Raw genomic sequence first — 27148 nt, 5'->3', positions numbered from 1 at the left:
TTAAAAATAGATCAAAGAACATTTACTATATGCTCACATACCCAGAACTTCTCCCACCTAGCCCATACCAGTCTCAATTAGTTTATGGAACCCAAGAATTTCAGAAGACATATTTCATTTGTTTAATTCTTCTATGGCCACTCCTGTAAAGTTAGCAGAGTATAAGAAATACAGTGCAGATCTCAACTGACATTTAACTCACTGCATCCTGCTGGGCAAGTTATGAAGGACTGAGGAACTGTGGTTCTGGGTCTTGTCTCTTATAGCAGGGAATGTGAACTTAGGAGCACCCCTAGGCAGAGGGTCCTTTGGCAAGTACTTTTCAGTGACCTGTCATGGCCCTCAGAAAGCTTCTTACCATGGCTAGCTTGTCTCTCATGGAAAGCAGGCCTTAGGAAGAAAAGTATTGTTTCCATCCCACATTGGAATCTCTAGCCTTCAGTTTCAGATCTTAGTGGCCCAGAGTTATGTTACGTTTCCTCATAGTAGTGCTTAATAAATGCATGTTGACTGGCTGCTTTAATAAAATAAATGTATTTCTGAAAAATTCTCATCAAATCAAATTTTGGCAAATTCAATCACATTCTAAATATTATACAATAAAATAATGCTCTACATGGGAGGAGAGATCATATCTTACCAAAATATTGTGTCTCTGCCAGAGTAACACAGGGAGTAGGTGCCTAATAGGGGCTTCTTTAATTGAATTAAATACACTCCTGGGAGTCTTGTTATCCTTTTATAAAGCAATTATTTTTATTTGTCTCATTTAACACATCCTAACTTTTGAAATAGATGGTTTGGGAGGCCACTTATTGACCCTGAGATTCTGTGATTCTGTAAACACCTGTTCTGACCAGTACCTGTATGCGATGATAATGACTAAGGGTGTCTAATCAAGCTTTACTCAGGCATAGCTTACTCTGACTTGGATTGGCACAACAGTTTTATTTGTAGTCTGGATATGGCCAGTAGGAATGCTTCTAATTAGAGGGATTTGTATTTCAAAAGCAGGCAATATAAAGAAAAAAGATTGACAGGCCTAGGGACAATTTGGATACCTGAAGAATAAAAGACCCCAAAATCCTTTTCTCTCATTTCTCTTGAAAATTCAGGCTAAAGAAGGGCTTATTTCTTCCTCTCCTTCCTTCAAATCATTTGGTTAGTATTTCTCTTAAAGACCGGGTCATTATTTATCCCTAAAACACCCTGGTTAAGTATGAACTTCAATGGGAATATATATATATATATGTATACACACACATATGTGTGTGTGTGTGTGTGTATAATTTAAGCATATATATTTAAATGTCACACTTCTGAGGTATACTACTCGTGTAGGCATTTTTATTCAAATAATGATAGTTTCATCCTTTGCTTGTGCTTACATGATATAAAGCATATTTGAGATTTACCAATTACCCAGAGTTGATTTAAAATTGTGGTCTGTAAATAAACCATATTATTGGCAATTTTTAATTTTGTGCCTAGGAGAGGCAACCTTTCAAGCAAATTAGATAGAAAGCAGTTGATTAGATTTAATGGGGTCTGCCAAAAATCTTAGTGCAGTTTTAAGCTCCAATAGCTTAAAATTGCACTAAAACTTTTGGGACACCATTATAAAGCAATTATCACTTTTTTTTACATATCCTAAAGAGTAGAGTAAAAAGATACTTATGTAGACTTATGATTTCGAGGAGAGGGTTTAGACCTGTGATTTTCATTAGTGTATGGAGCTATGTCATGTGGAGGCTTGCTTCATTACTGCATATCAGTCCACAAGCATTTATTAAAAGCCTGCTATATGCTAGACACTGTGCTGTGTGATAATGGTATCAATACAAAGGAAGGAAGGAAGGAAGGAAGGAAGGAAGGAAGGAAGGAAGGAAGGAAGAAAGGAAAAAAGGTAGGAAGAAAGGAAGAAATGCGTTCTAGGCATGGAAGGAATAGGCTAAGCCGCAACATAGTTGTCCGAGGCTCTGAGGTGTTAAATGACTCTCCCATGGTTACAGAAGCAGGATATCATTCTAGACCTTCCTCATTCTATACACACCTCTGCCTTTCTAGGCTTATGCTGTGGCAGGTGTTCTTAATATGTGTTCTATGAACTTGCTTTTTTGTTTGTTTTAATTTTGATGATTGCATTCCAATGTAATTGGTTTCCTTTGTAATCCTGTCTATTTTATTTTGTGCATTTAAAAACATCTAAGGATTCATATGCTTCACCATACTGCTGCAGGGGTCCATAGCACAAAAAATGTCTCTGCTCTAAGCAATGTTAATTTTTAAAACATTTTATGAATTCTTCCTTTTATTCTCATTCGTATTACCCGAAAAGTTTTATTTACTTTTAAAACAACACCAACACTACTTCCAGACTCTCCAAAGACCCCAAAGTGTATCAGTTTTCAAGAGTTGGTGGGGTTCTGGTAATTAGCATAGATTTTCCACAAATGGCATACACAGACTGTTGTCTCTGCATGTGTGCTATGAGATTGGTGTTTACCCTATTATTTTCCAATTTAAATGTGTCACAAAGTTTATCAGTGAGCAAATGGAGACTCAAGAAAGCAAATATGGCTGGTAAGTAGTGGCCCTGATATAGACATTGCCCTGTCCCTTGAATCATAGACTGTTATGCATCAAAAAAATAATTACTTTCATTGTGAGACTAGCAATGGGAACATAACCATATTCCCCATTTATACTTGGTGATGGTTGGGTATTTTTAGCAAATGAGTTGTCAGCAGAAAGGCTTCATTAGACCCATCAGGATATCTGCCCATGAATAACTAATCCCAAACTGTACTGACAGTTTCCTTGAGCCAAGATGATGGAGCACCTCTGACAAAAGCCATATTGTGCTCTCCATGTGAGGAGTGGGAAGAACAAAAGAGACAGTTTGCTCTTAATTTGGTCAGGTTAATATTGACACAGTTAGCTGTGAAGAATCAGAAGTGTGTGTGATATATATTTACAGCCGTCACTCTGGTAATTGACTGTTGGATGCCATAAATCAGAGTGTTACCAGAGAAGGAGGAAGGATTTGGTGTTTTCTTGGCATGTTATTTAAAAGGCTTATTTTTTAAACAGAGAAAAAAGACAGCAACCCACCTCACTTTGGCCTAATAACTAGATTGTAGTTCAAGTAAGGATTTCTAAAATCAATCCATACTACATTTCAGGGGAATTAAAAAATCACTGAACTTGAATTTTTTAGACATTTTTTTTGGTTTTGACATTTTTTTTCCATTCCAAAATGAAAGTATGCTAAATTAAACTTGTGGAGTTTTCTTTTCTTTTTTTCCATTCTGCTATGTGCACTGCACCTTTCTCATCTCTAACTCTCTTGTAAAATCAGTTGCGAATACATGGACAAAAGAGTCTAGGGAGTGATCGAAGGGGTAATAAAAATTTAGTCCTTTCTCATAAAAGGTAGACATTTACTTTTTTCCATTTTAAAATAAAGATGAATTTTGGAAGTTTCACAATGCCTTTAGATTAACTTGACTTTTTTGAAAAGTTCTCTGAAAATGTTGTAGGGTCTGGCTCCATAACATATCTTGAGTCTATATAGGCATCTTGTAGAACAATTGTTAGCCAGTTCTGTTATAGGTGGCTGCCTCAATTAAGAATTCTGGTTAAGCCTAGGGCAGAAGTGCATGACCTGGGGTCCATGAAATATTTTTAATTATTTGATCATTGTATTTCAATAAAATTTGTTTCCTTTGTAATACTTTGCATTTTATCTTATATATTTTAACCATTATCCTGAGATAGAGTCTATGGGTCTCACCAGACAGCCAAAAAGATCCATAATACACTAAAAGGTTAAGAACTTCTAGTCTAGCAGAAACTTTTTCCTAAGTTTCTTAGTAAAATATTTACTTTTTAAAAAAACAAATCCTGAAACTGGAAGGAAACTCTTTGCATTAGTTATAAGCTCAAGCCAGAGTAGGGAATTGTATCTTGCCCTTTCATCATTGTACTTCGATACTACAGTGCTGTGTCCGCCATGTTGTTTTTCATTGACTGGTTTTCTTTGGGCTTCCAAAACATTGGATTCTGAACATATGAAAAAGTTAATCTTTTGACTTTTTTATTGGTGATGTACAGATATATTATGTGAGAATTTGACTTGCTGTGTGGTAAAGTTAGATTAGAGCAGTGCCCGTGACTATCCTGGTCTCATCAGGCCTGGTGTCCTATTTTGCTTTTTACTAGTGCTCACAAACATTTAAATTTAAGTCACAAACAAATTAAAATACAAACATCTACTACAAAAGTCCAGTTGAAATTCTTTGTTTACTCAGACAGGGATATGTGTCAACCTTCATTTACACTTTAGAAACCAGTAACCTGATATAAATCAGGGCTTGCTTTATTGTTTTGTTGATTCATAGATCAACAAACTATGACTCCAAAGGTCTATTCTAGCAACTGCCCTGATCCACAAGTCAAGATGGCTTTTATATATTTAAATGTAATAAAACGTGACTCAAAGTGACTAATTGGCAGTAGTTTTCTGACTTCGGATCTCAAGAAAGTAATGAAGAAAATATTAATAATACATTTAAATTTAAAAGTGTATTGTGTATCCATTTTATTTTTGAGAGCTGGTTGTTAAATATTTATCAGCTCGCCACTACCAGGCTACTAGACCAGTACTCCATTAATGGGTTCCCATTCATGACCTGAGGATCAAATAGCAACTATCCTAAATATTTAGGCCACTGTGCTAATCTAGGCCCTAGTGCAGTTCCTTGTCCCTCTTAATGTTATAGTTCTGCCTCCCTTGTCTCACCTTAGCTCCTCTGGCAAAGAACATGGAGCCATGATTTAATGTTGCTGCTAGGTCTCTTTAAGGTAGCCAAGGCTATTTGACCACCACTGCCCCTAGAATAATGCTGCTTGTAAAGGTCTGGATTACCATCCATTAAAAAGGTGTCTGCCAGCAGAATTCCTTTTCCTCGAGGAAGGTTCATGCTAAAGAACTCAGTCTCCCTAGCTACTCCCTCTGAGATAACCTTCCATATCTTCTTTATAGCTTGGTTGTAGCTGGCTCTTTTTGTGCCATCTTCCCTAATAGAATGTGAGATCTTTGACAACAGGGACTGTTTTTTCCTTTCTTTGTGTCCCCAGGACTTAGCACAGTACCTGGCACACAATAAGCACCTAATGAAAGGTTAACTGACTGTACTTACAAACTTTCTATGGAAAAAACCACATCCTTTCTCTTGAGGCCCATCAGCCCTTAAAATCCTTAAATACCTTTACCTACATATACCCTGATCCTACAATCATAGTTGGATATCTTGGTAGAGGAATATGCCATAAATATTGGGGGCAGTATTATCATTGCCCAACCTGGATACACCCCAGCTATGGCCCTGTCCATACTTTTCCTACAGTTTGGTCCCTTTGAAATAGAAGACTTGTGTGAATTGATGAAGACTGAAGTGAACACAACCAGAAGAACCACTTATGCTATATGATCAATAGTGTACAAATAAACAATTCTGAAAGACTTAAGAACTCTGGTCAATTAAATGATCAACCATGATTACAGAGGAATTAAAAACATACCCACTTATGGCAGAAAGACGATGGACTAATACACAGAATTTTTAAAGCATTTTGGAATGAGGTCAAAATGGGAATTCGTTTTGCTTGAATATGCTTAGATAATACAGGAGTTTTTCCTTTCTTCCTTCCTTCCTTCCTTCTTTCCTTCCTTCCTTCCTTCCTTCCTTCCTTCCTTCCTTCCTTCCTCCTTCTTTCTTTCTTTCATTCCCTCCTTTCCTTTCTTCCCTCCTTCCTTTCCTCTCTCCTTCTCATTTTCCTTCCCTCCCTCTCTTTCTCCACCATTATCATTAGGTTTTGTTCATTCACACTGCAGCTTTTCCATGTCATCCAGTCCTTCGTGAAAAATATTCCTTTCTGCTGCTATTCTTCCACTAAACTGGGCCATTCTAGAAGACCTGCCTTCCAGAGACTGCCTGAAAGAGGAGGACTATCAGGACTCTGGTCCAATCCACTCTGCCTCATCTCTGGCCAGGAAAATGAATGGACATCAGAGATGGGTCCTTCCTAGTTCAGATGCCTCTTGTGGCAGTCTCACTCATGGAGAGCTGAGCTCAGAGTAGCACAGGCTGACTTATAGGCAAGAAATCTGAAGCAGACTAAGGCAGCATGTCAGATCCAAACAAAAAAGTGGCAATTTCTGGAGAAGTCCCCTAGAAGCTGGGAGCTGTGCAGTTGTTCACCTGCTTCCTCTCTTTCACCTGATCTAAGAAAATTAAAAGACTGCTTTCTGGATACTTTCCCCATTGCCACTTCTTTCTTATATGCTGAAGATTCACCATTTTTTCATCACTCCCCCATCTGCCCTGACAAACTCAATGCCACACTGCACCCTTAGCATGCATATATTACCTCCCATGTGAGTGAATCAAGGCTTCAGTAAAGAAAATGCCAGTTCCTCATAAAGCAGATAGGTGGCAGTGTGGAGTAATTGAATGAGCATTGAACAAGTGATCATAAGCCCTAGATCTTGGCTGTGGCTCTGCCATTTATTGGCTGTGTGACCTTTAGATAAGTCATTCAACCTTGCTTGTTCTCAATTTCCTCATACATGAAATGAAGACCAAGAATATCTCTGATTGCTGTCTGTTGCTAAAATTCTCTAATGCTCCATTTTAAGACCAATCCCAAGACCAAAGACCTACATATAAACTGCCTCCACTCCAGTTTGGTGAGGATTTTCACTACCCACGTACAACTATAGCAGCTGATCAGAGGATGCCTAGAGGGGTGATGGTATGAGGATACTTGGCCACTGCTTTATCATCAGCCTTCTAACCCTGACCCAGTGAAATGCATTTAATACACTGACCTCAAGAACTCAGGCAAGGTCATTGACACTGGCTGAGCCCCTTCCTTATCCTCTCCACAAACCCCCACCACATCTGCCTTACATGTATCATATGTCTATATAGAGTGTGCGCGTATGTGATATATACATATATGTGTATTATAGAGCTATATATGGCTTACGTGTTTTAGTATTTTATTACTTTATTAAATACTTTTATGAAAGCCTCCAAATAGCCCTCTCTGCCTAGATTGCATTATATTCTATATTTTTCATACTAATTTCAAAGTACAATAAGTAATATTATAATTAAGCTTGAGATACTGAAGTATAATGGGTAACTATTTTAATAAATCCACTAAAGTTTTTTTGCTATTAAAATGCCTTGGCTATTACATAAAAGTAAGTGTGATACGGTACATAAGTGATGTGTGGTAAAAACAGGGAAGATATCCTTGCTTACCAATTAAAGAGTGAAAGACTAACAAAATAAACAAAATCTCTTAATTTATGCATTTTGTGTTCTCATAAATCATTTCCTGTCAAAATTATCAGACTTTATTATTGCTGAATATTTTAAACATCAGAGTGGAATTTTGGTAGCATAAATCATAAAGCTTTCAGTTGGAACATTTGTGTACATACCTCAGCATTTTTTCATATATCTTGATAAAATGTCCTCAGACTAGAAATAACTTTGTGCAGAGTATAAATGTCAAACTCTGCTCTTAAATTTCAGGAACTCAGCAATCCACAGTGAAGACTGCTTGTAAGCTAGTTGCGCGTTGTCAAAGTGGGGGTGCCAAGTCCTACTATTTTTCCCCCCAAAATGGAAATATTATAGATCATGTTTTAATTTACTTCTGACTACAGATTCCTGATAATTATTTTTTCCTATCATCTCTCTTTTTAGATTAGGAGCACATCAGTTGCAAGAGACCCAACGGTATATAGCTTATTTGATTTTCTGTTCCCAATGGGAAAATCATTTAAAAATATCAGAAACATTTGTCCATGACATTGCAAAGCTATCTCTCCAATCATAGACTCCTAGAACAGTGGAGCTGTAAGGGTCCTTAGAGGTTATCTAATCCAGCCATTGCTCCAATCATGAATCCCATTATAGCAACACTAATAACTGGTTATTCTGTGTCTATTTATACTCTAGTGGTGAGGAAGCCATGACCCCTCAAAACAGTTTACTTCTTCCCCTAACTACCCCAATTATCATGAAATTTTTTTCCTTTGTAAAGTCAAAATCTGACCCTGCCCATTGAATGCAGAGTTCCCAGTTCTCCACTTTGGTCAAGAAAAGTAATTATATTTTTATTAAAAAAATCAATTTCCAGTTCTTCTGTTCAATACATTAGGAATCTGAGGCCCAGGGAAGAGAGTTAACCCAAGGCCACATAGTATATTAGTGGAAAAATTAAAATTAGAATCTACATCTTCAATCAAACAATTGACAAGCATTTATTTTAAGTTCCCACTATGTGCCTGGCACTGTGCTACACACTGGGGATGCAAAAACAAAAGTAGAAACAAACCCCTCTTTCAGGAAACTTACACTTTACCAGGGAGACAACATTCACACATATAGGTTTATACAAATAGATACAATTGGACTTTGGTGGGAAGGCACTAAGACCTGGGGCAGAGACTCCCCAACTTTCTCGGGTTCTGGTGCCTTTCGTATCTCAGTAATTTTTTTCACTCTAGATGAAAACCCCAAGGCAAAAGAAATAACTAATACATTTATTTAATAAGTGGCTAAATTCAAACAACTTATTAATTATTTATTTCTTAACAACTTAGAAGCCACTAAAAATGAACATTGAGATTTTGTTTTTAAATCTCAACATTAAATAATTATAGTTACTTACTAAAGGGATGTGTGTACCTGTTGGGCACTGAAGAGCTTCTCAAACTTGAAATCTGATTGGATGTTGCCATCCTCATTTTCTGTTCTACTGATTCTTGTGAGGTACTTGTTCTATATGATAGCAAACTCTGAAAACCCAGCTTTGCAAGTGAAAAGTTCAAGAGGAATCAAGGAGATGAAAACATTATATAAAACATATGCGAATGTTATAAAAAGGAATGGACTATGATCTAATGTTGGACATGAGAAACGTCTCAAGCTAGTAGTTTGCTTGGTGTTTGGCTGGCACTTAGTGCAGTACCTGGCACATAGTAGGTGATTAATAATATTGATCATGTTGCTTAGGGGGATGAGGAAAATCCCCATATGAAAGATGCCATTTGAGCCGAGCCTTAAAAAAAGCTAAGGATTCTGAGAGAAAGAGAGGAGGAAAGAGTTGCAATTCCAGGCATGAGGTGGTGGTGATGGTGGTGAGTACAAAAGCATGGTATGAATTAAAACAGTAAGGAGGCTAGATTGGCTGGACTCCATTGTGTGTGGAGGTCAGTAATTAGTGCAGTAAAAGTAGAAAGATAGAAGTCAGATTGTAAAGGGCCTTAAATGACAAACAAAGGAGTTTATATGTGAATTTGTAGGTAGTGGAGAGCCATTGGTGTTTATTGAGTAGGGGAATGACATCAGCAATTTTTCCCTTTAGAAAAAGCACTTTGGTAAGTAGCCATTTGAAGGCTGGATCAGGATGGGGAGACACTTGAATTAAGGAAGACCAATTAGGAGGCTACTGCACTAGACTAGGCAAGAAGGGATGAGGGCCTGAGCTATTATGATGTTTGTGTGGCTAGAGAGAGATGAGAGCTGTGGAGGTAGAAACAACAGATGACTTTCTGTTGCAACACTTTTGCCTCTGTTTCATTTGCTTAAAGTCTCAATTAAGGTTTGTCTCTGATTGTTAACATCAATGAGGTCTAATAGAGAGAGATGTGTTTGTCATTTTAATGGACCATATCCACAGCAGAATCCAAATGGAAGATGGCGTTCCTACAAATGGCAAGCGAGGTCCTCCACGTGTTCCTGTTTGTAGTTGACAGTGCAGCCAACCCAAGAACATTGTGTAACCTCATAAATGAGGTCAATAATAACTTAAAAGGATTTATCCTATCTACATAAAAAATCACATGGATGATGAATGCTTATTGCCAGGTTATGATATTTAATTTTAGACATTTAGTAGCTTTGTGACCCAAGGCAGGTCATTTAACCTGTGTTTGCCTCATTCTCTGCAACTGAAAAGAATAGCACCCACCTCTCTGGGTTGTTGTGAGGATTAAATAAGATGATATTTGTAGAAAGTAGTTAGCACAGTGCCTGACACATAATAGGTGCTATTTCCTTCCTCCTTTTATGAATAATCCTTAGTCTTTCAGTATGAATATCTTCCAGAGAAACTCACCATTGACCTGGTATCCTCCTTGTGTTTTACACAAGAATCTGAGAAGAAACTGTAGAAACTTAGGAGCCCTTATAGGACTGAGAGTTTTTTTTGTCTTTTTCTATTTTATGGATTGTCACCTTCCACATATGCCCTACTCTGAGACTTCACTGTGGTAACAGAGGTGGCCCTGGGTTCTTGAAAGCTCTAATAGCAGAATGTGAAGTCTGAAAGGTTCTACCAGTATGAACAGTCTGTGTCTATTTTCTTATTCTTTTTTTTGGAGGGGGGAAGGCAAGGCAATTGGGGTTGAGTGACTTGTTCAAGGTCGCCCAGCTAGTAAGTGTCAAGCGTCTGAGGCTGGATTTGAACTCGGTTCCTCCTGACTCCAGGGCCAGTGCTCTATTCACTATACCACCTAGCTGCCCCTGTGTCTATTTTCTAAAGATACCTAGCCAAGGAGAGGCATGTCTTCAGCAGACTGGACATTAGGTGGTAAATTCTTTGGCAGCAACATCTAAGAAAGAAAAATATGAAATGACCGCTCAGTTCTGGATAGTCTCCTTTGGCTTTAGCAGAATGACAGAAGGGCTGGTAAGGAGTTGTAGGGATCACTGTTTTTAGGTGATATTTTAGCATTAATGTAACTATTGGAACTCTAAATATGAAATCCTTGTTCAGCAACCAAGGAGGTAGCATACTACTGAAGGAACAGATAGGAGAAAAAGATAAGGGATTTCATTGGTACAAGAGACTCCCTATAATATAATATATTGATATTCTTATTATAAATTATGAATACTTTTTAACATAAGTAAAGATGTAAAAAATGTTATGGATCACACATCTTTCTTGGAGAGCTAAATAAAGGAGTTAGCATGGTTGATTTCATTATGCACTCAAAAGCAACAAGAAAGGTTATTTCAATGGGTGCTTGATCATTTCACCATCACGTGTTTTATGAGCATAAACAGAAAAGCTAACCAAGAAGATAATTGCAGGGATGTCCCAAGCAGAGCATGTGTTTCAGAGCATGAAGAGGTAGACATTCTATGAATAACTTGATAAGGTCAAGACATCATGTAGTTCAAGTCCAACAAACATTTATTAAGTGGCTGTCAGGTACAAGGCACTGTGCTTGGCACTGGTGGCACAAAAACACAAACAAAATAGCCCCTGCCCTCTAGAAGCTTACATTTCATCATATATTCCTATCCAGTGACTTCATTAGGAAAGTGGGCACAAAGAAGGGCAGTGAAAAATATATTAGAAATATTATTAGGATTATGAGATGGAAGCAGTCAAAGGTTTATAGACTGCTATATATTATGAATTATATTTGTTTACTTATTGTTTTTATATCATCTTCATTGCTAAATACATCCCTTCTCACTCCTTTATTCTGCAAGCCATAATTAATTTTTTTTAAAGAAGAGAATCAGAAGTGATCACCAAACATCATGTAAAAAGTGAAATTTACTATAACTAAACAGAACAGAAATGACTATTAATGTGGGAACAAATTACAGATCAGTTATCAACTAGTTTAGGGCAAAAGTCAAAATCAGTACCAAACTGGAAGAATATCTAAAGATGAGAAGACAACATGCCATTACAACAGCTCCAACCTGACATACCCAAACAAGCTACTTTTTCTCAGAAATTAGAATTGGAATATAAGCAAAATTTGGGATATAAACTTATTTATGAAATTTTACAATGGAAGATTTTGGAAGTTTATGAGCAGTATTGCTTCATAAAACAGCAAAGAACAGTGGAAGAGAAAACCAGTTTGCTAAAAGCTTGATTTAAAAACCAATTAAGCTAGACAACCCAAAGATCATTTTACTGGAGAGATAATAAATAAAGCAAAAATGGAACAGATTTGACGGTGTTTTCAGAATAATATATTTTCATCAGCAATATCATTGATATTAGGCAAATATAATTCAAATACTACTGGTATTAGATCGTGTGTGTACTAAAAGTCTACCAAAGGTTGCAAAGACTTTCATGTAATGATCTCTTTTGTCCCCACATACATTCCTTTGAAGTGGGAATGAGTTGGTACAACCTCCCCTATTTTATGGAATTGAGAAGATGATCAGTGCCCCTTCTTTCTAACCACAGGATATGCTAGGGCTTCTCTTCGATTAGATTACTAAGTTCAATGCCCAGCAAAGAGACATTTGCCATGTTCCACGAAGAATGGATCCATACTTCAAATGCAGAAGGAGAGGAGGACCTGGAAAGGAAAAGAAAAGGACCCACACCACCACACCAACCCTTCTACTTTCTAAACATTTGACAAATGGAGTATTTTTTTACATTTCTATCTTAAGGGGGGAAAACACATTTTTGGACACATCTGAGCAGATTAATAAATAGTATTTGTATACATGTAACTAAAACAGTAATTTATCAGGTAGAAGGCAGATGGGGAGACTAAAATGCCAACCTGAACATACAGTTGTGTTGCACTGATGATGAACTGCTGTTTATTCAGGGACAGCCGAGCTTGGCATAAACAGAAACACCATCCTAGCACATGACCACGCTTTGCTAGAAGACAATAATAAATTATCTGCTATGCAAACAGTGCCAGCATAAAGGAAGAGCAAACATGCAAGACTGGCTATGTTCCTCAACCCTCACTTATTCTCAGGTTTGCCTGTAGTGCAAATATAAATTTCAACATTTTCTTATGGTCAGAAAGATACCACCTGATTTAGATAGTTCTCTGTGGGGAGAAAGAGCATGTTAGTTTTCTGGCCATTTTAATTTGGTATTATTTTTAGACTCAGATAGTAGATTTCTTGCTTAGCACTGTGTGATTCATAGAAAGATGGAATTTACCAGTATTCTGTTTAATAGTGTTGTGGTTGCCAATATCATCTGGGGTAAACTCTGGAGTTGTGTCAAACTCAAATAGAAATAGATTCCTGCCAGTCAGATTTTTACTTAGAAAACCACAAATTAACATCATCTATGTTGTATTGTAGTTTTATATGTTTTGTTAAACATTTCCCAATTACCTTTTAATCTGGTTTGGGCTATGGACTAGGAATTTGACTTCTCTACTCTAAAAAACAGGTTAGTGGACATCATAGCGAAAAATGGAGGGAGTCTAAAGCACCAATTCATTAGCAAATATAGTTAGTACATAAATATCATATAGTATTACTATTAACACATAGCAGAGTAGAAACCAATGGCTCCTCTGGCTATGGATTAACAAGGTTAGACAAATTGGACTTCTAGTAATGCTGATTTCTCTGAATGTTGGTTCTGTGCTTGCTAGCCGTATAAGCCTCCTTCTCTAGCTTGATGGCAGTGTTCTGCACACAATAGGAACTTAATACTTTTGGAATGATCGATGGAATCAATCAATGAATATTGAATTTCCTAGTCCTTCACATCTTTATAAAGGCTCTCACTGTGATAGATCTTGTGACCTCACCAATGCAAGTTCTCCATCCCATTGTATACAACTTTGGTATTCCTACAAATGCTCCACTGGAAAGGGAGGAGGTACAGTTTAACAATACTCTGGGAGCTTTTTTCTAGATCTTTTGACATTTAATGGATGCCAGTGAAACACAGAAGCCAGCCACAGATCGTCACTTGCTCGGTCCCCTTTTTTCAAGTCATATATTTCTCTGATGATATTACAACACTTCTTTTGCAGAATTCCTCTTTTATAATTTGTTGCAGTTTGCTCATTCCCGCCATATCCAGACCAAGATATACAGCTGGCTGGCTGTAACCTACAGAACTCATTCATGAGTATAAATATAGATAGACAGACAGATAGGACAGAGGTAGAGAGCTATAGACATAAACATCACAGCAGCTACAGCTATAGATACATAGGTATCAATATAAATGTATTGATATAGACATATATTTGGACAAAGATACAAATATAGATACAGCAATTTGGGAGTTCACCTATCAGATTTATGGAAAAGGAAAGAATTCATGACTGTTTCCACAATCCGGCTAGCAGCTTCTGTGGGGGTGTGAGATCCACCCACAGCCAGCACCCAGAAAGCTGCCAACAGCACAGGTTCTTTTGATTTGCTTAACTAAGGAAAGCAAGATGAAGGGGTTGAAAAGTTTACTTTAATCCAGCATAGAGACAGCATTCACTTAGTTCAGGGGGAAAAGCCAGCACCCTGAACTTCAGAGCAAATTACAAACAAAGTACAAACATCAACAGACAGACCCGATACAGATTCATAGTTACCAACATCTAAGTTCAGCTCGGGAGCTCAGAACAAGGGCTGGTCCAGAGTCACGTGCCACCACTGCTGTAGGTAGGAGCTCCAAGGAACAGACAGCCAACCCCTGGTTTTATATCTTTTTTGGCGTCAGGGGTGAGTCACACATACAACTCACCCACATGACCTAGAATCCTCACAAAGAGGCAGACTTAAACCCACGTGGCCTAAAAGCCTCTGCTCTCCCAGACATGTAAACTAGGCCCTCTCTGGAGTTAGCCCCACCTTGGGCCCCACCTTAGTTGCCAATCCACACCCACTAAGGTTTTATACCTAATAGGGGTTTGGGCCTGGGGCTCAGCACCTAGTAAGGCTCAATGAATTACTCAAAGGGAACAAAAGCCAAACTATTCAAGGGCACTTGTTGAACTAAGTGCTAAGGAGCCCATTTTTGCTTGCCAACATACTAGGTCCGAGTGGATAAGGGAAATGGGATGGGGATCCCACTAACCAGGAAGAGGCTGTATCTTATGTCTATCTGTGGCACTGATAATGGTATCTATGGTGGCCTTAAACTGCTGTCCCAGACATGTAAACTAGGCCCCACCTTGGGCCCCACCTTAGTTGCCAATCCACACCCACTAAGGTTTTACACCTAATAGGGGTTTGGGCCTGGGGCTTAGCACCTAGTAAGGCTCAATGAATTACTCAAAGCAAACAAAAGCCAAACTCTTCAAGGGCAATTGTTGAACTAAGTGCTAAGGAGCCCATTTTGCTTACCAACACAATGACCCAACAAGAGATAGAGGGCATTACAAAATGCAAAATGGATAATTTTGATTATGTTAAATTGAAATGTTTTTGTGCAAAAAAGCCAATGTAACAAAGATTAGGAGGGAGGCAGAAAATTGGGAGAAAATCTTTACAACTAGTGCCACTGATAAAGGCCTTATTTCCAAAATATACAGGGAACTGAACCAAATATATAGGATTACAAGTCATTCCCCAATTGAGAAATGGTCAAAGGATATGAACAGACAGTTTTCAGAGGAAGAAATTAAAGATATCTATAGGCATATGAAAAAGTGCTTGAAATCACTATTGATTAGAGAAATGCAAATCAAAACAAGTTTTAGATACCATCTCTTTCCTGTCAGATTGGCTAAAATAACAAAACAGGAAAATGATAAATGCTGGAGAGGATGTGGGAAAATTGGAACATTGTTATATTGCTGGTGGAGTTGTGAACTGATCCAGTCATTTTGGAGAGCAATTTGGAACTATGCCCAAAGGGCTATAAAAATGTTCATACCCTTTGACCCAGCAATACCACTTCTAGGGTTGTATCCCAAAGAGATCACACAAGTGGGAAAAGGACCCATATGTACAAAAATATTTATAGCGACTCTTTTTGTGGTAGCTAAGAATTGGAAATCAAAGGGATGCCCATCAATTGGGGAATGGCTGAACAAGCCGTGGTATATGAAGGTAATGGAATACTATTGTGCTATAAGAAATGGGGATGATATGGACTTCATAACAACCTGGAAAAACCTACATGACATAATGCTGAGTGAGTGGAGCAGAGCCAGGAGAACATTGTACACAACCACAGATATATGGATTCTGTGAGGACCAACCCTGACAGACTTTGCTCTTCTCAGCAACACAATGTGCAAAGACAACTCCAAAGGACTCATGGTGGAGAATGCTACCTACATCCAGAGAAAGAACTATGAAGTGTGAATGCAGATCGATGCTCGCCTTTTTCTCCTCTTTTTTTTCTGTCTTTTGTATTTGTTTTTGGGTTGTGTTTTTTTCGGTTCTGTTTCTTCTTTCTCATGATTCATTCCATTGGTCATAATTCTTCTCCACAACTTGACTAGTGTGTAAATTAATTCAATGCGAAGTTATATGTGGAAGTTATATGGGATTCCGTGCCATCTTGGGGAGTGTGGGGGAGGGAAGGAAGAAATCTGGAACTCAAAATTATGTAGAACCATGTGTTTCAAACTAAAAAGAAAAATAAAAAATAAAAAAATACAAATATAGATACAGATGCAAATATAGCTAGATATAGATACAGATAGATTTAGATACAAATGTAGATGATATAAATACAGATATAGTTAGATATAGAAACAGATACAAATAGATATAGATATATATCTGAATATATACCTATCTCTATCTGTATCTATATCTATTTATATCTGTCTCTATCTACATCTATATTTGTATATATATATATATATATATATACATAATATATATATATATATATATATATATATATATATTTGTATCTGTTTCTGTAGCTCTAGAACTTGGACGGACACTAAAAAAGGATGATGAGTCAGGTCCAGAAATGAACAGAAAGAGAATGGGTTGAATTGCTTTGGGAAAAATTGTGCAGTTCTTTCAATTATCCCATGTTTTTCCTCAAAGCAAAGGCCTATCTTTTGAATTTATTTTTCTGGTGATGTTATATGGCTGTAAGCTATGGAATACCACATTACTCAAGAATGGAAACTGAGGATTACCCGGAGGGTAGTGGAAAAGTGCAGGTGATCAGGCTATAATACATAAATGTTCTTAACTCAGGAAAATCTCTCTGAATGTTCTACTATTCTAAAACAAAGTGCTTCAGGATTCATTTAGCATTATTGTATAAGCAACCAGAAAAAAAGTGTAACCCATGTTCCATGTACCTCTGGACTCATAGAAGCTACTGAATTTAATATAGAGTAATTTTAGAAATGTATGATTCCAAGTAAATAGAAGAGCATGGAACATATTACCTATCAGGATTATGAATGAGATTTTTATGAATAAATGAGACAGAGAGAGAGAGAGAGAGAGAGAGAGAGAGAGAGAGAGAGAGAGAGAGAGAAAGAGAGAGGGAGAGAGCACACTGTGGCATGTAAAATGGATAGTTTTGATTACATGAAAAGTTTTATACAAATAAAACCCAATGTAGCCAAGATGAGAAGAAGAAAAGCAGAAAATGCATATAGGTCTTCCTGAGGTTTTTCTGAAACCATCCTGCTTGTCATCTCTTAGAACACAATAGTATCCCATCACAATTATATACCACAGTGTGTTCAGTCATTCCCCGTTTGATGAGCATCTCCTCAATTTCCAGTTCTCTGCCACCACAAAAAGTTGCTATAGATATTTTTGTATATATGAGGTTTTTTCCTTTTCCTTTGTTTTCTTTAGAATATAAACCTAGTAATTGTATTTCTGGGTATGCACAATTTTATAGCCCTTTGGGCACAATTCTAAACTGTTCCCAGAATGGTTGGACCAGTTCACAACTCCACCAGAACGGCCTTAGTGTCCCTGCTTTTCCACATCCACTCCAGCATTTGTCATTTTCTTTTTCTGTCATGTTAGCTAATCCGAAGGCTTTGAAAGCATATCTCAGTGTTTTTAAATTTTCATTTCTCTAATCAACAGAGAGTCAGAACACTTTTTCATGACTGTAGACATCTTTGATTACTTCATCTGAAACCTGCCGATCCATATCCTTTGACCGTTTATCAATTGGAGAATGGCTCTTATTTTTGTACATTTTGACTCAGTTCCCTATTGTGCAAGAAATGGGGCCTTTATCAGAGATGACTGCTGTAATTTTCCCCAAGTTTTCCTTCTAATTTTGGCTGCTTTGGTTTTGTTTGTACAAAACCTTCTTAATTTCATGCAATCAAAATTATCCACGTACTTCCTGTGTTCATCTCTATCTCTTGTTTGCTCATAAACTCTTCCTTTATCCATAGATCTGATACGTAAAAATTTCCATGCTCCCCTATTTTATTTACGATATCACCTTTTATGTCTACATGGTATACCCGTTTTGACTTTATCTTGCTACACTGTGTGAGATGTTGGTCTATGCCTAGTTTCTGCCAAACTGCTTTCGAGTTTTCCCAGAAATTTTTGTCACATAATGAATCCTTATCCCCAAAGCTTGGATTTGGGGATTATCAAACACTAGGTTAATTATGATCATTTCCCACTGTGTGTTGTGCCCCTAATCTGTTCCACTAATCCATCACTCCATTTCTTTCTCAAATCTTAAATCTCTCTATCTACTGGCTCTTTCTCTATATTCTACAAACATCCCAAGAACAATCCATATTCAAATAAAACATTCATTTGATTGTCATCTCCTCAAGCTATCATCCTGTCTTTCCTTCTTTTCATGGTCAGATTCCTAGAAAAAGCCACCTAGCTTCCATTTCCCCATGTCTCACTCACTTTTCAACTCCATGAAAACCCCAGACCCCACCATCCAAGTGAAAACCACTCTTTCCAAGGTTACCAACAATCTTTTAACTAAATCAAGTGGCCTTCTTGCTTTGAATATTTAATGTTGACTATACAGTACTTTTCAGGACCATAGTAGCAGGTGGGGGCATGTATCACACTCCCCAGCTCCAAAGTGGGAATTCCTATGATAATGTCTATATTTTCTTTCTATTACAGGACTGTATGTTTCATAGAAACATTGCCACTGACCTGAAGATTTTTACAGAAAAGTATGGCTTTGATGTGCTCATCCTTTTGGCCAGTTACTTAACAGACGAACAACAGACAAAACGTCAAATAGCTGTATATTCAGAGAATGCAGAATTGGGCAATCAGGTGAGCACCCTGCCACAATAGTTTTATTGCTTTAAGAATGTAGTGGAGTGGAGAGAGTACTGGATTAGGAGCCCAAGGACCTGCGTTTAAATCTTGCCTCTCTTATTTATTACTTGTGTGACCTTGGGAAAATCACATCACCTCTCTGAGCTCCAGCTTCCTCATCTGTAAAAGAAGATGTGCCTAGATTATCTCTGACTTACGTTCCAGCTATGAATTAGTGATCCGTGGAATACCAGGATAAATGGTCTATGCAGATGGTCAGCTTCTAAGAGTTTAACTAGAAGTAGCGAAAGACAGTCCTATGCCAGGCTTCAGAAGATGTCAGGAATTGGGTTCAAACAAGTCTTTGAAGGTAGCATCATAGACCCTAAGTACTTATTCCCTAGAAAAGCCCAGTGCCCCCTCCTCCAATTAAGGGCCAATAGGATATGTCTTAGGATTTTCAAGCACTCCCCCAAATAGAATTTACCATAGGAAGAAGAAACTAGGTCCTCTCCTTTACCCTAATGTCATCCGCTGGCTGAGCTGCGAGTCAACCTAAAGACACTCAGTGATGATTTTAAATTACTGTCTTGCACGTCTCCTTATCCTGATTGTTATTGTTTGGCCTTCATTCTTGAAAAGGACCATGACATCCTAGTGCTTATACGTGGGAGTGCTGGAAGGCACTGCAGTGGTCCTCATTCCTTCCCCCCATATCCAGAGGTCACAAGGTGCAGTCTGAGGATACAATAACTCTGTCACTGCTCTGTTTCTATTAGAATATCAGAGGATGACACCAAGTCCTCAGTCTATTACTTAGTATCTCCCTTACCTCTTATAACCTTCCCTCTAGCTTTCCATATTCAAAATACCCTTCTGTGAGCACCACTTCCCTATATGTGTTGTTTCCCTATTTGGAAAGAGTTGTCCTTGAGGGCAGGGACTGTTTTTACTCTTGTTTTTGTGTCCCCAACACTTAGCACAGTGATAGGCAAATAGTAAGTGATTAATACATGCTTTTTCATTCATTTATTGTATACAGCTTGAGCTTAGAAGAAGGGGTGTGTAGCATGTGGGAGCAAAATATGGCATCTAGAGTCAAGGTATTTCAACATGGGACAAGGCCTGTCCAAATATCCCAGTGTGGTACAACAGCAGTATTGCAATCTTTTCCCAGGAAGATCCCTGTGCCCCTCTGGTTTTGTTTTTGGTTTTGTTTTGTGCAAACCTAATTTGTGTGTGCAACCATTTTGAGGAGGATGAGCTATCTTTCACTGAAGTGAAAGCCTTGGTTTTAAGTTACTTTGCTTTTTTTTTTAACTTATCCTCTCAAACCTGTGTAGTTAAGTGGGTTTAATATGAATTTGCTGCAAAGATGACTGGGGCGAATGGCCATGTTCATTTGAAATGCTGTGCTTTTCTGACAGATCTGCTGTGAACTGGAAGAGTGTCAGAATCCTTGCTTGGAGCTGGAGCCCTTTGAATGTGGCTGTGATGAAATTCTGGTGTATCAGCAGGAGGACCCGATGGTAACTTCTGATCAGATGGTTCTCCTTGTCAAGGACGTCATTAACAGAAGGTGTTCAGAAATGGTCTCCAACAGCCGGACATCCTCTACTGAAGCTGTGGCTGGGAGTGCACCACTCTCTCAGGGATCTTCTGGCATCATGGAGTTGTATGGCTCTGATGTAGAACCACAGCCCAGTTCCGTGAATTTCATAGAAAACCCTCAAGACCTTAATGGCTCCAACCCAGCTCAGGTGGATGTCAATGTAGACCTTGTGAGCCCTGATAGTGGGTTGGCAACCATTCGGAGCAGCCGGTCTTCCAAGGAGAGCTCAGTTTTCCTAAGTGATGATAGCCCAGTAGGTGAAGGTGCTGGGCCTCATCATAGCCTCCTCCCAGGGTTTGATTCTTATAGTCCCATCCCTGAGGGAGCAATAGCTGAGGAGCATAAACCACAGTCTGGAGAAGATGGTGAACATTTTGATCTTTTCAACTTTGACCCAGCACACAATGTTTCTGTGCAGTCCCAGCCATCTTCCCATTCAGCTGACTATTCCCCAGCAGATGACTTTCCCAACAGTGATTCATCAGAAGGACAGCCACCCACAGTGTCAAAGGGACTTGATGAGATGAATCTATTAGGGAGTGACATGGCTAATTACTCAGCAGGTTTACTGATGACAGTGGCTGAAAAAGATAGCCTTCTGGAATTTGATGGGGAATTTGCCCAGAGGCAAGAAAGCCCTGGGGAACTCTCAGAAAGAACTTTGAGCCTCACTGATTTTGTGGGAGATGACTCTCCTCCCTCTGAGAGGCTGAAAAACATTGGGACAAGAGTCCCACCAACTCCAATGAACAGCTTTGTGGAAAGCTCACCACTCACAGAGGACCCAACCTTGCTCTTCCCCGAAGACATGCTACAAAAAATAAATGACTTAGATCACACAGGACTTACTCAAACCCGCACGAGGTGCAGCAGCTGGTGGGGTGGTTTAGAAATCGACCCAAAAAATGCTGCCCTTCTGAACACTGACACATGGAGTTCCAGTGAACAGGAGTCTGTCTTCCAGAGTCCTGAGTCTTGGAAAGATCACAAAGCAAGTCCCATTGATAGGAGGGCCTCAGATTCTGTATATCAGCAAAAGCAGTCCAGACATGGTGAATACCCAAAGCTGGACCCCTGGCAGACCCAACTGGAACAAGAAACCGTGGATAATACTGATACCCACCACCAAAGTGAGGACAATCCAGAACACCAGAAACTGCCTTCTGAGAAATCACATTTATCACATGCTTCCCCTCAGGGGACATGCCACTTGATAGAAGACTTTGCCGCTGTGTGGCAGCCCAGCTCACCTTCTGCAATGGAAAGCGATCCATGGGAAAATCCTGCAAATGACAGTGGTGAACAGGTGGATTCAGAACCTTTCCCTACCTGGACTAAATTTAGTAAAGAAGATAGCACCAATACTCTTAAAAAGTCCTGGAATGTGCAGCAGATGGACAGAAATCTGCCTCCCAAAAGAGACCATGATGAGTGGGCTGTGGCAAAGAAAGATTTTTCTTTTTCTGCAGAAGTCCCATCAGAGAATTTGCCCACAACTCCAAATAATCAAGTGACTTCAGAAGCCTGGAATGAGAGCAAAGATGACACAAACAACGTCCACATTGAGTCTGACAATCCCAGTCTTGATTCTGACATTATATGGAATAATTCTAAGATGCTTAGGGAAAATCAGGATGGGTTCAATGGTTCTGAGATCAGGGGGAAATCATTTGAAAAGGTAAACACTTGGAACTTGTATGAAGAGAATGATAAGGAAGGAGCTCCAGCTCCCTGGGAGGATTCCTTCTTATCATATAGGTGCTCAGACTTCAGCACATCCAATGTAGGTGAAGATTTGGTTGCTTCTGAATTAGATACCAACTATTCTACATCAGACTCATATATATCACCTACATTTGTAGGGGAGGAGAAAGAAACAGAGGACAAAACTTTTGATCATGATGTTACCATAGCTGCAGAGCAGACCTCACCGAATAACTCAAATGATGCTGAAAATCTTCCTCAGTCAATGGAGCCTCCATCCTACAGAAATAGGATTAGTTCAGGACCCGGGACCCTAGAGATGTGGACAACACATCCACCAAAAGATAGCCTGGTTGTGACAGTTGATTCAGAAACAAACGTCCCTTCAAATCCACATAAAGATTTGCTCAAGTTAGAATACCCAGACACTAAAAATCTCTCAGCTGAGGATGATATTGGGGAAAGCAGCCAATCCAGTTATGATGATCCTAGGATGATGCAGATGTATAATGAAACAAACCGACAACTGACCCTCATGCGTAGTGGCACAGACCCCAGGCAGGCCGCTCCTGAGAATGCTGACTTGTGGAATAGAGTTATCCTTGAGGACACACAATCGACAGCAACCATTTCAGATCTAGATAATGATTTAGACTGGGATGACTGCAATGGGGGAATGGAAACTTCCAGAGAAGGGCAAGCCCAAGGATACATACATGAAGGTACAGAACCAGAAACTCGATTTTCAGTGAGACAGCTAGAACCGTGGGGCATTGAGAGTCAGGAGGACAGTCAGGTAGGATGGGAGCACCATATGCCCTACGATGCCTCTGAAGAAGGAAAAGATGCCACATTCAATGAATTCAATTCATTAAATGAGAAAAGTGGACAGCAAATCTTTAGCAATATTTGGGATACAGTCATAAAAGATGACAATGTGTCATCCTTAATACTGCCAGACTCATCACACATTGTAGATTCAGATGAAAACAAGTCACCATGGGAAACTCTGAGCTCATCAGAAAATGTTAAGGACAGCAACATCCCAGATAAGCTAGAAATCTTAGAAAATGAGCAGGAAGAAGCATTTACACCTGTCACCCCTCTGGCTGATTCGGCCAACCAGGAAACACAAGAAAGTACTTCAGTGGGCAATGAAGGATTCCTTGCAACAAGTTCTGAGAACAAAGAAAATCATGACCATTCGGACATATGGAAGGATCAGAGTTATAAACACAGTGAAGATGAGAATAACATACAAGAAAATATTGACAAAGAATATTTAGTTGAAGAGGACACAAGAAGTTCTGAAGTAGATAGTGCTTCAGGAAGTTCAGAAAGAGAAGAAGGTGACTCAGAACTCTATTCTCCTGTTGCATTTGAAAATCAAGAGACCCATGTTAATCAAGAGACCTCTGTTAAAAGCAGCTCTCCTTCAGCTGCATTTAGTTCCCACACCAATGAAATCTCAGAGGAGCTAGTGAAACTCCAGGGCAATACTTCTAACCAAAGGAGCAGTGATGCACACGCAAAAGCCTCTACAAATAATCTAAAGATAAATAATGCCTGTGAAAAGCATTTCGTGGATCCGGGAAATTCAGTTGACACTGCTAACATTTTATCGATTCAGAATCAAGCTGCAACAGATCATTCATTATCTGAAATGAGCCTTGAGAAAAATGAGACATATAAAATTTTGGGATTGGAGGGTATACCCACAGAGAAAGGAGATAAGGCACCTCTTCTTGAAAGTCCCCAGAGTCTTGACATTTGGAATGCACGTGTAGGTGGCGACTCTCAATACAATGGAACAAGTCTTGAAATAAATGAAAGCTGTGAAATGAAAAGTATTAAAAATCATCTTGCTACAGGTGATTTTCAAATGGGACATGGTGAGGATGATATTGTGTCCAGTGACTATACACACTCGAGTGCATCAAGCCCTGATCTAAGCGATCCATCTGCTGCTATGCCCAGCTTGGGTGATGTGAAGACTACAGACTATCAGCAAAAGAATCAAGATGGCTGCAGTACAGAGACTAATAAAGACTCTGAACTTGTTACCACCAATGATCAACCAGAAATGGTACCTGAAATGGGAGACTTACAGGGGGAAATGAGGGATGAATTTCAAAAGGTCGTCAATCACAAAGTTCCTAAGTCTTTAGATATGTGGAATGCCCAAGCATGGGATGATGACTCCCTCTCTTCTTTATCAAGCCCTGATGGAGGCAACACTCCTCAAAATCCAGGATCCCAGGAAAGAAGTCCAGCAGTTAACCATTATCAAAAAAATGAGCATGAAATTCTTGAAACTGCACTCAATAATGATACTAAGCCCACTACAGTAAACTCGGGGATTAATAGGAGCCCTAATGGTGAAGATAAATTGGAGAAAGAAGTTCATTTGATCACTTCCCAAACAGATTTGCAGAAGGATTCTAGGATATGGAATATATTTAGTGAAAAAAATGTGTGTTTGACCATAGCTGGCCATGAAAGTCAGGAATTTTCTGAATGTAGAGATTCTTGGGAGACAACCAAAGGTGAGAGTCAAGGAAGCCCATCCTATGAAGATCAAAGCAGTCCTGAACACTGGAATTTCTCACCTATAAATAAAAATGCAGAACAGGCAACCAGATTTAGCGAGGAGGCAAAATGTTCTCCAGAGACATTGAAGACTGAAGATGTGACTGAAGAGGCATCATTGGAAGTGTCTCCTGAAAATGAGTCAGAAGTAAAGCATAAGTCCAAGGTGAAAACTCTTGGATTATCAGCTGAGAGAGCAGAATGGTGGAACACCTTGCCCCAGAAAAAGAGTCCAGAGGAAGTGAAACTTTCTGACTCAGATAGTGTTTTAGAAGAGACCTCTTCTGTAGGCCAGAAGGTGGATCCATGGCATGTAGTCATTCAGGGTGATCTTGAATCCAAAGAAGGACTTCATGTTGATCCTTTCACAGATGAAAACCAGCCACCCTTTCAAGGTGGCAATGAAGAAAACTATAAACCAAGTCAGATGGCCTCAGATTCTGTACAGATGGAGCAGTGCGATGAGTTTGAGCCAAGCCAAGAAGAAAAGGATTTAAAAGAGCAACTAGTCGTATCAACTGCTGTTAATGAGCTTGGTCCTGAAAGCCGTACCCAACAACAATGTCAAGACAGAGTGCTACCGGTTCTGGACCAGCCAGATTCAGAACTTACTCATGCAAACGATTGCGTTGCCATCAGCCCTTCTTCTCAAATAACAATGAGGTTTAGTCCTGGATGGAGTAGTTCTCCACCTGGTGGGATCCCTCAAGGTACATTTGTCCCAGACATTTTGCATGACAATTTCCAAGAAGGTAGGCAAATTATCTCAGCGATGCCTGATCTGTGGACTGATACTGAACAGCCCCTTAGCCTAAAAGCAGATGGTGAAAATCCAGACATATTGAATCACTGCGACCAGGATAGCAACTCCCAGTCCTCTACCAGTCCTGATGTGTGTCATGAATATGAAATAAAGGAGGAGACTGGGCAGCATATTACCCAAGCTTCAGCTAGCCCAAGAGGGGAAGCTAGTGAGTTTTATCTCACCAAATCAGATGGGAATCAAGAAACTGCTCTGGTTCCTACACGGACATTTGCCATTCACAATGTGGGAATGCATCCTGAAAAACAATTTTTCTTGCGTCCAAACAATGAACAAGCAAATATTGATGGGTTAGTCTCTCCCCAGACTTCCTCTGGACCTTCTGAACTGGTTGGTGACAATGGAGCAAACTTAGGAGAATTCAAAAGTAAAACCACCCTAGAATCAGCATCAGTTTTGGAACCAGTGGAAATGGAAGATTTGACTGTTGAAAACATGGGAGCCTACGCTATCATGACTCCCCAGGCACCAGCTACTATTGAGGTGAATAGTTCTTGTATAACAGGTGATGTCTTTCCTGAAAGTCAAAAAGATACAAATGCCCTGATTAACACTGAACATCCTTTAACTGGTGAGGAGCCAGGAGCCAACACTGGGACCCTAACAGCCACAAGCCCCTTTTATGATAGAAATGAGGCTATTATAGGACACAGTTTGAATGGTGCAATCAACACTTTAGATGGAACAATGAAGGGCATGGAAAAATCACCATTTGGAGAGAACGACCCTGAAAACTCTACGGGGAGACAAACTATCTGTCTCTCAGCAGCCTCTTGGGATGATTTGGAAGATAGTTCAATGGTTACAAATTTCAATGAAGAAGCGACAAAAGAGCCTGAACACTTCCATTATGATGGGGAGACTATCTTGGAGGAGACTTCCACCAAATATCCACTTATGCCATATACACCTCCCTTTGATTTGTCATTTCTCACAGAGGTGCCCCAAAACTCCATGCAGGAGAAGGAAGTGTTCTCAGCTGAGGAACATTCTTCTGACAGTGAAATGGAAGAATTACTGTTCCCTGCACCGCTGCCTAGAAAAGATACCACAAGCCATTCAGAGAAAAGAGATGGTAAGGTCAGGCACCAGTTACTTGAATTATATATACAGGAAGATCCTGAGCCACCATCCTTGCCATTAGAATCTGGTTCCAATCTTGAGTCAGCTCTTTCTTCCAATGAAGTAGATTCATGTAATTCTGATTCACCAGCAGGTGGAGACATGAGACCACCTAATGGTAAGACATGTTGCCTTAACTAACAAAACATGGCTTTCCTGGAATGTTTTAAGAGACTGCATGTGTGGCATTCATTTTTCCCCCATAAGTTTACAGTGGGATCAGAGAGTGTCATGAGGTACTAAGTTTGAAATGCA

At 39.2% G+C, this 27148-nt stretch overlaps 1 protein-coding gene across 1 annotated transcript in view; it reads left to right on the top strand.

The window, feature by feature from the left end:
* The window catches only part of PRUNE2 (prune homolog 2 with BCH domain), a 267872-nt gene that overhangs the window by 144936 nt on the left and 95788 nt on the right, over positions 1–27148 (top strand). The window contains exons 7-8 of the mRNA XM_036739295.1: positions 18900–19058; positions 20471–26846. Of these exons, the coding sequence (XP_036595190.1) occupies positions 18900–19058; positions 20471–26846 (6535 nt within the window). The remainder of the gene's footprint in view (positions 1–18899; positions 19059–20470; positions 26847–27148) is intronic.

The sequence above is a fragment of the Trichosurus vulpecula genome, chromosome 9, assembly GCF_011100635.1.
Source record: "Trichosurus vulpecula isolate mTriVul1 chromosome 9, mTriVul1.pri, whole genome shotgun sequence".
Lineage (NCBI taxonomy): Eukaryota > Metazoa > Chordata > Mammalia > Diprotodontia > Phalangeridae > Trichosurus > Trichosurus vulpecula.
This window is presented reverse-complemented; position numbering and strand designations above follow the sequence as displayed.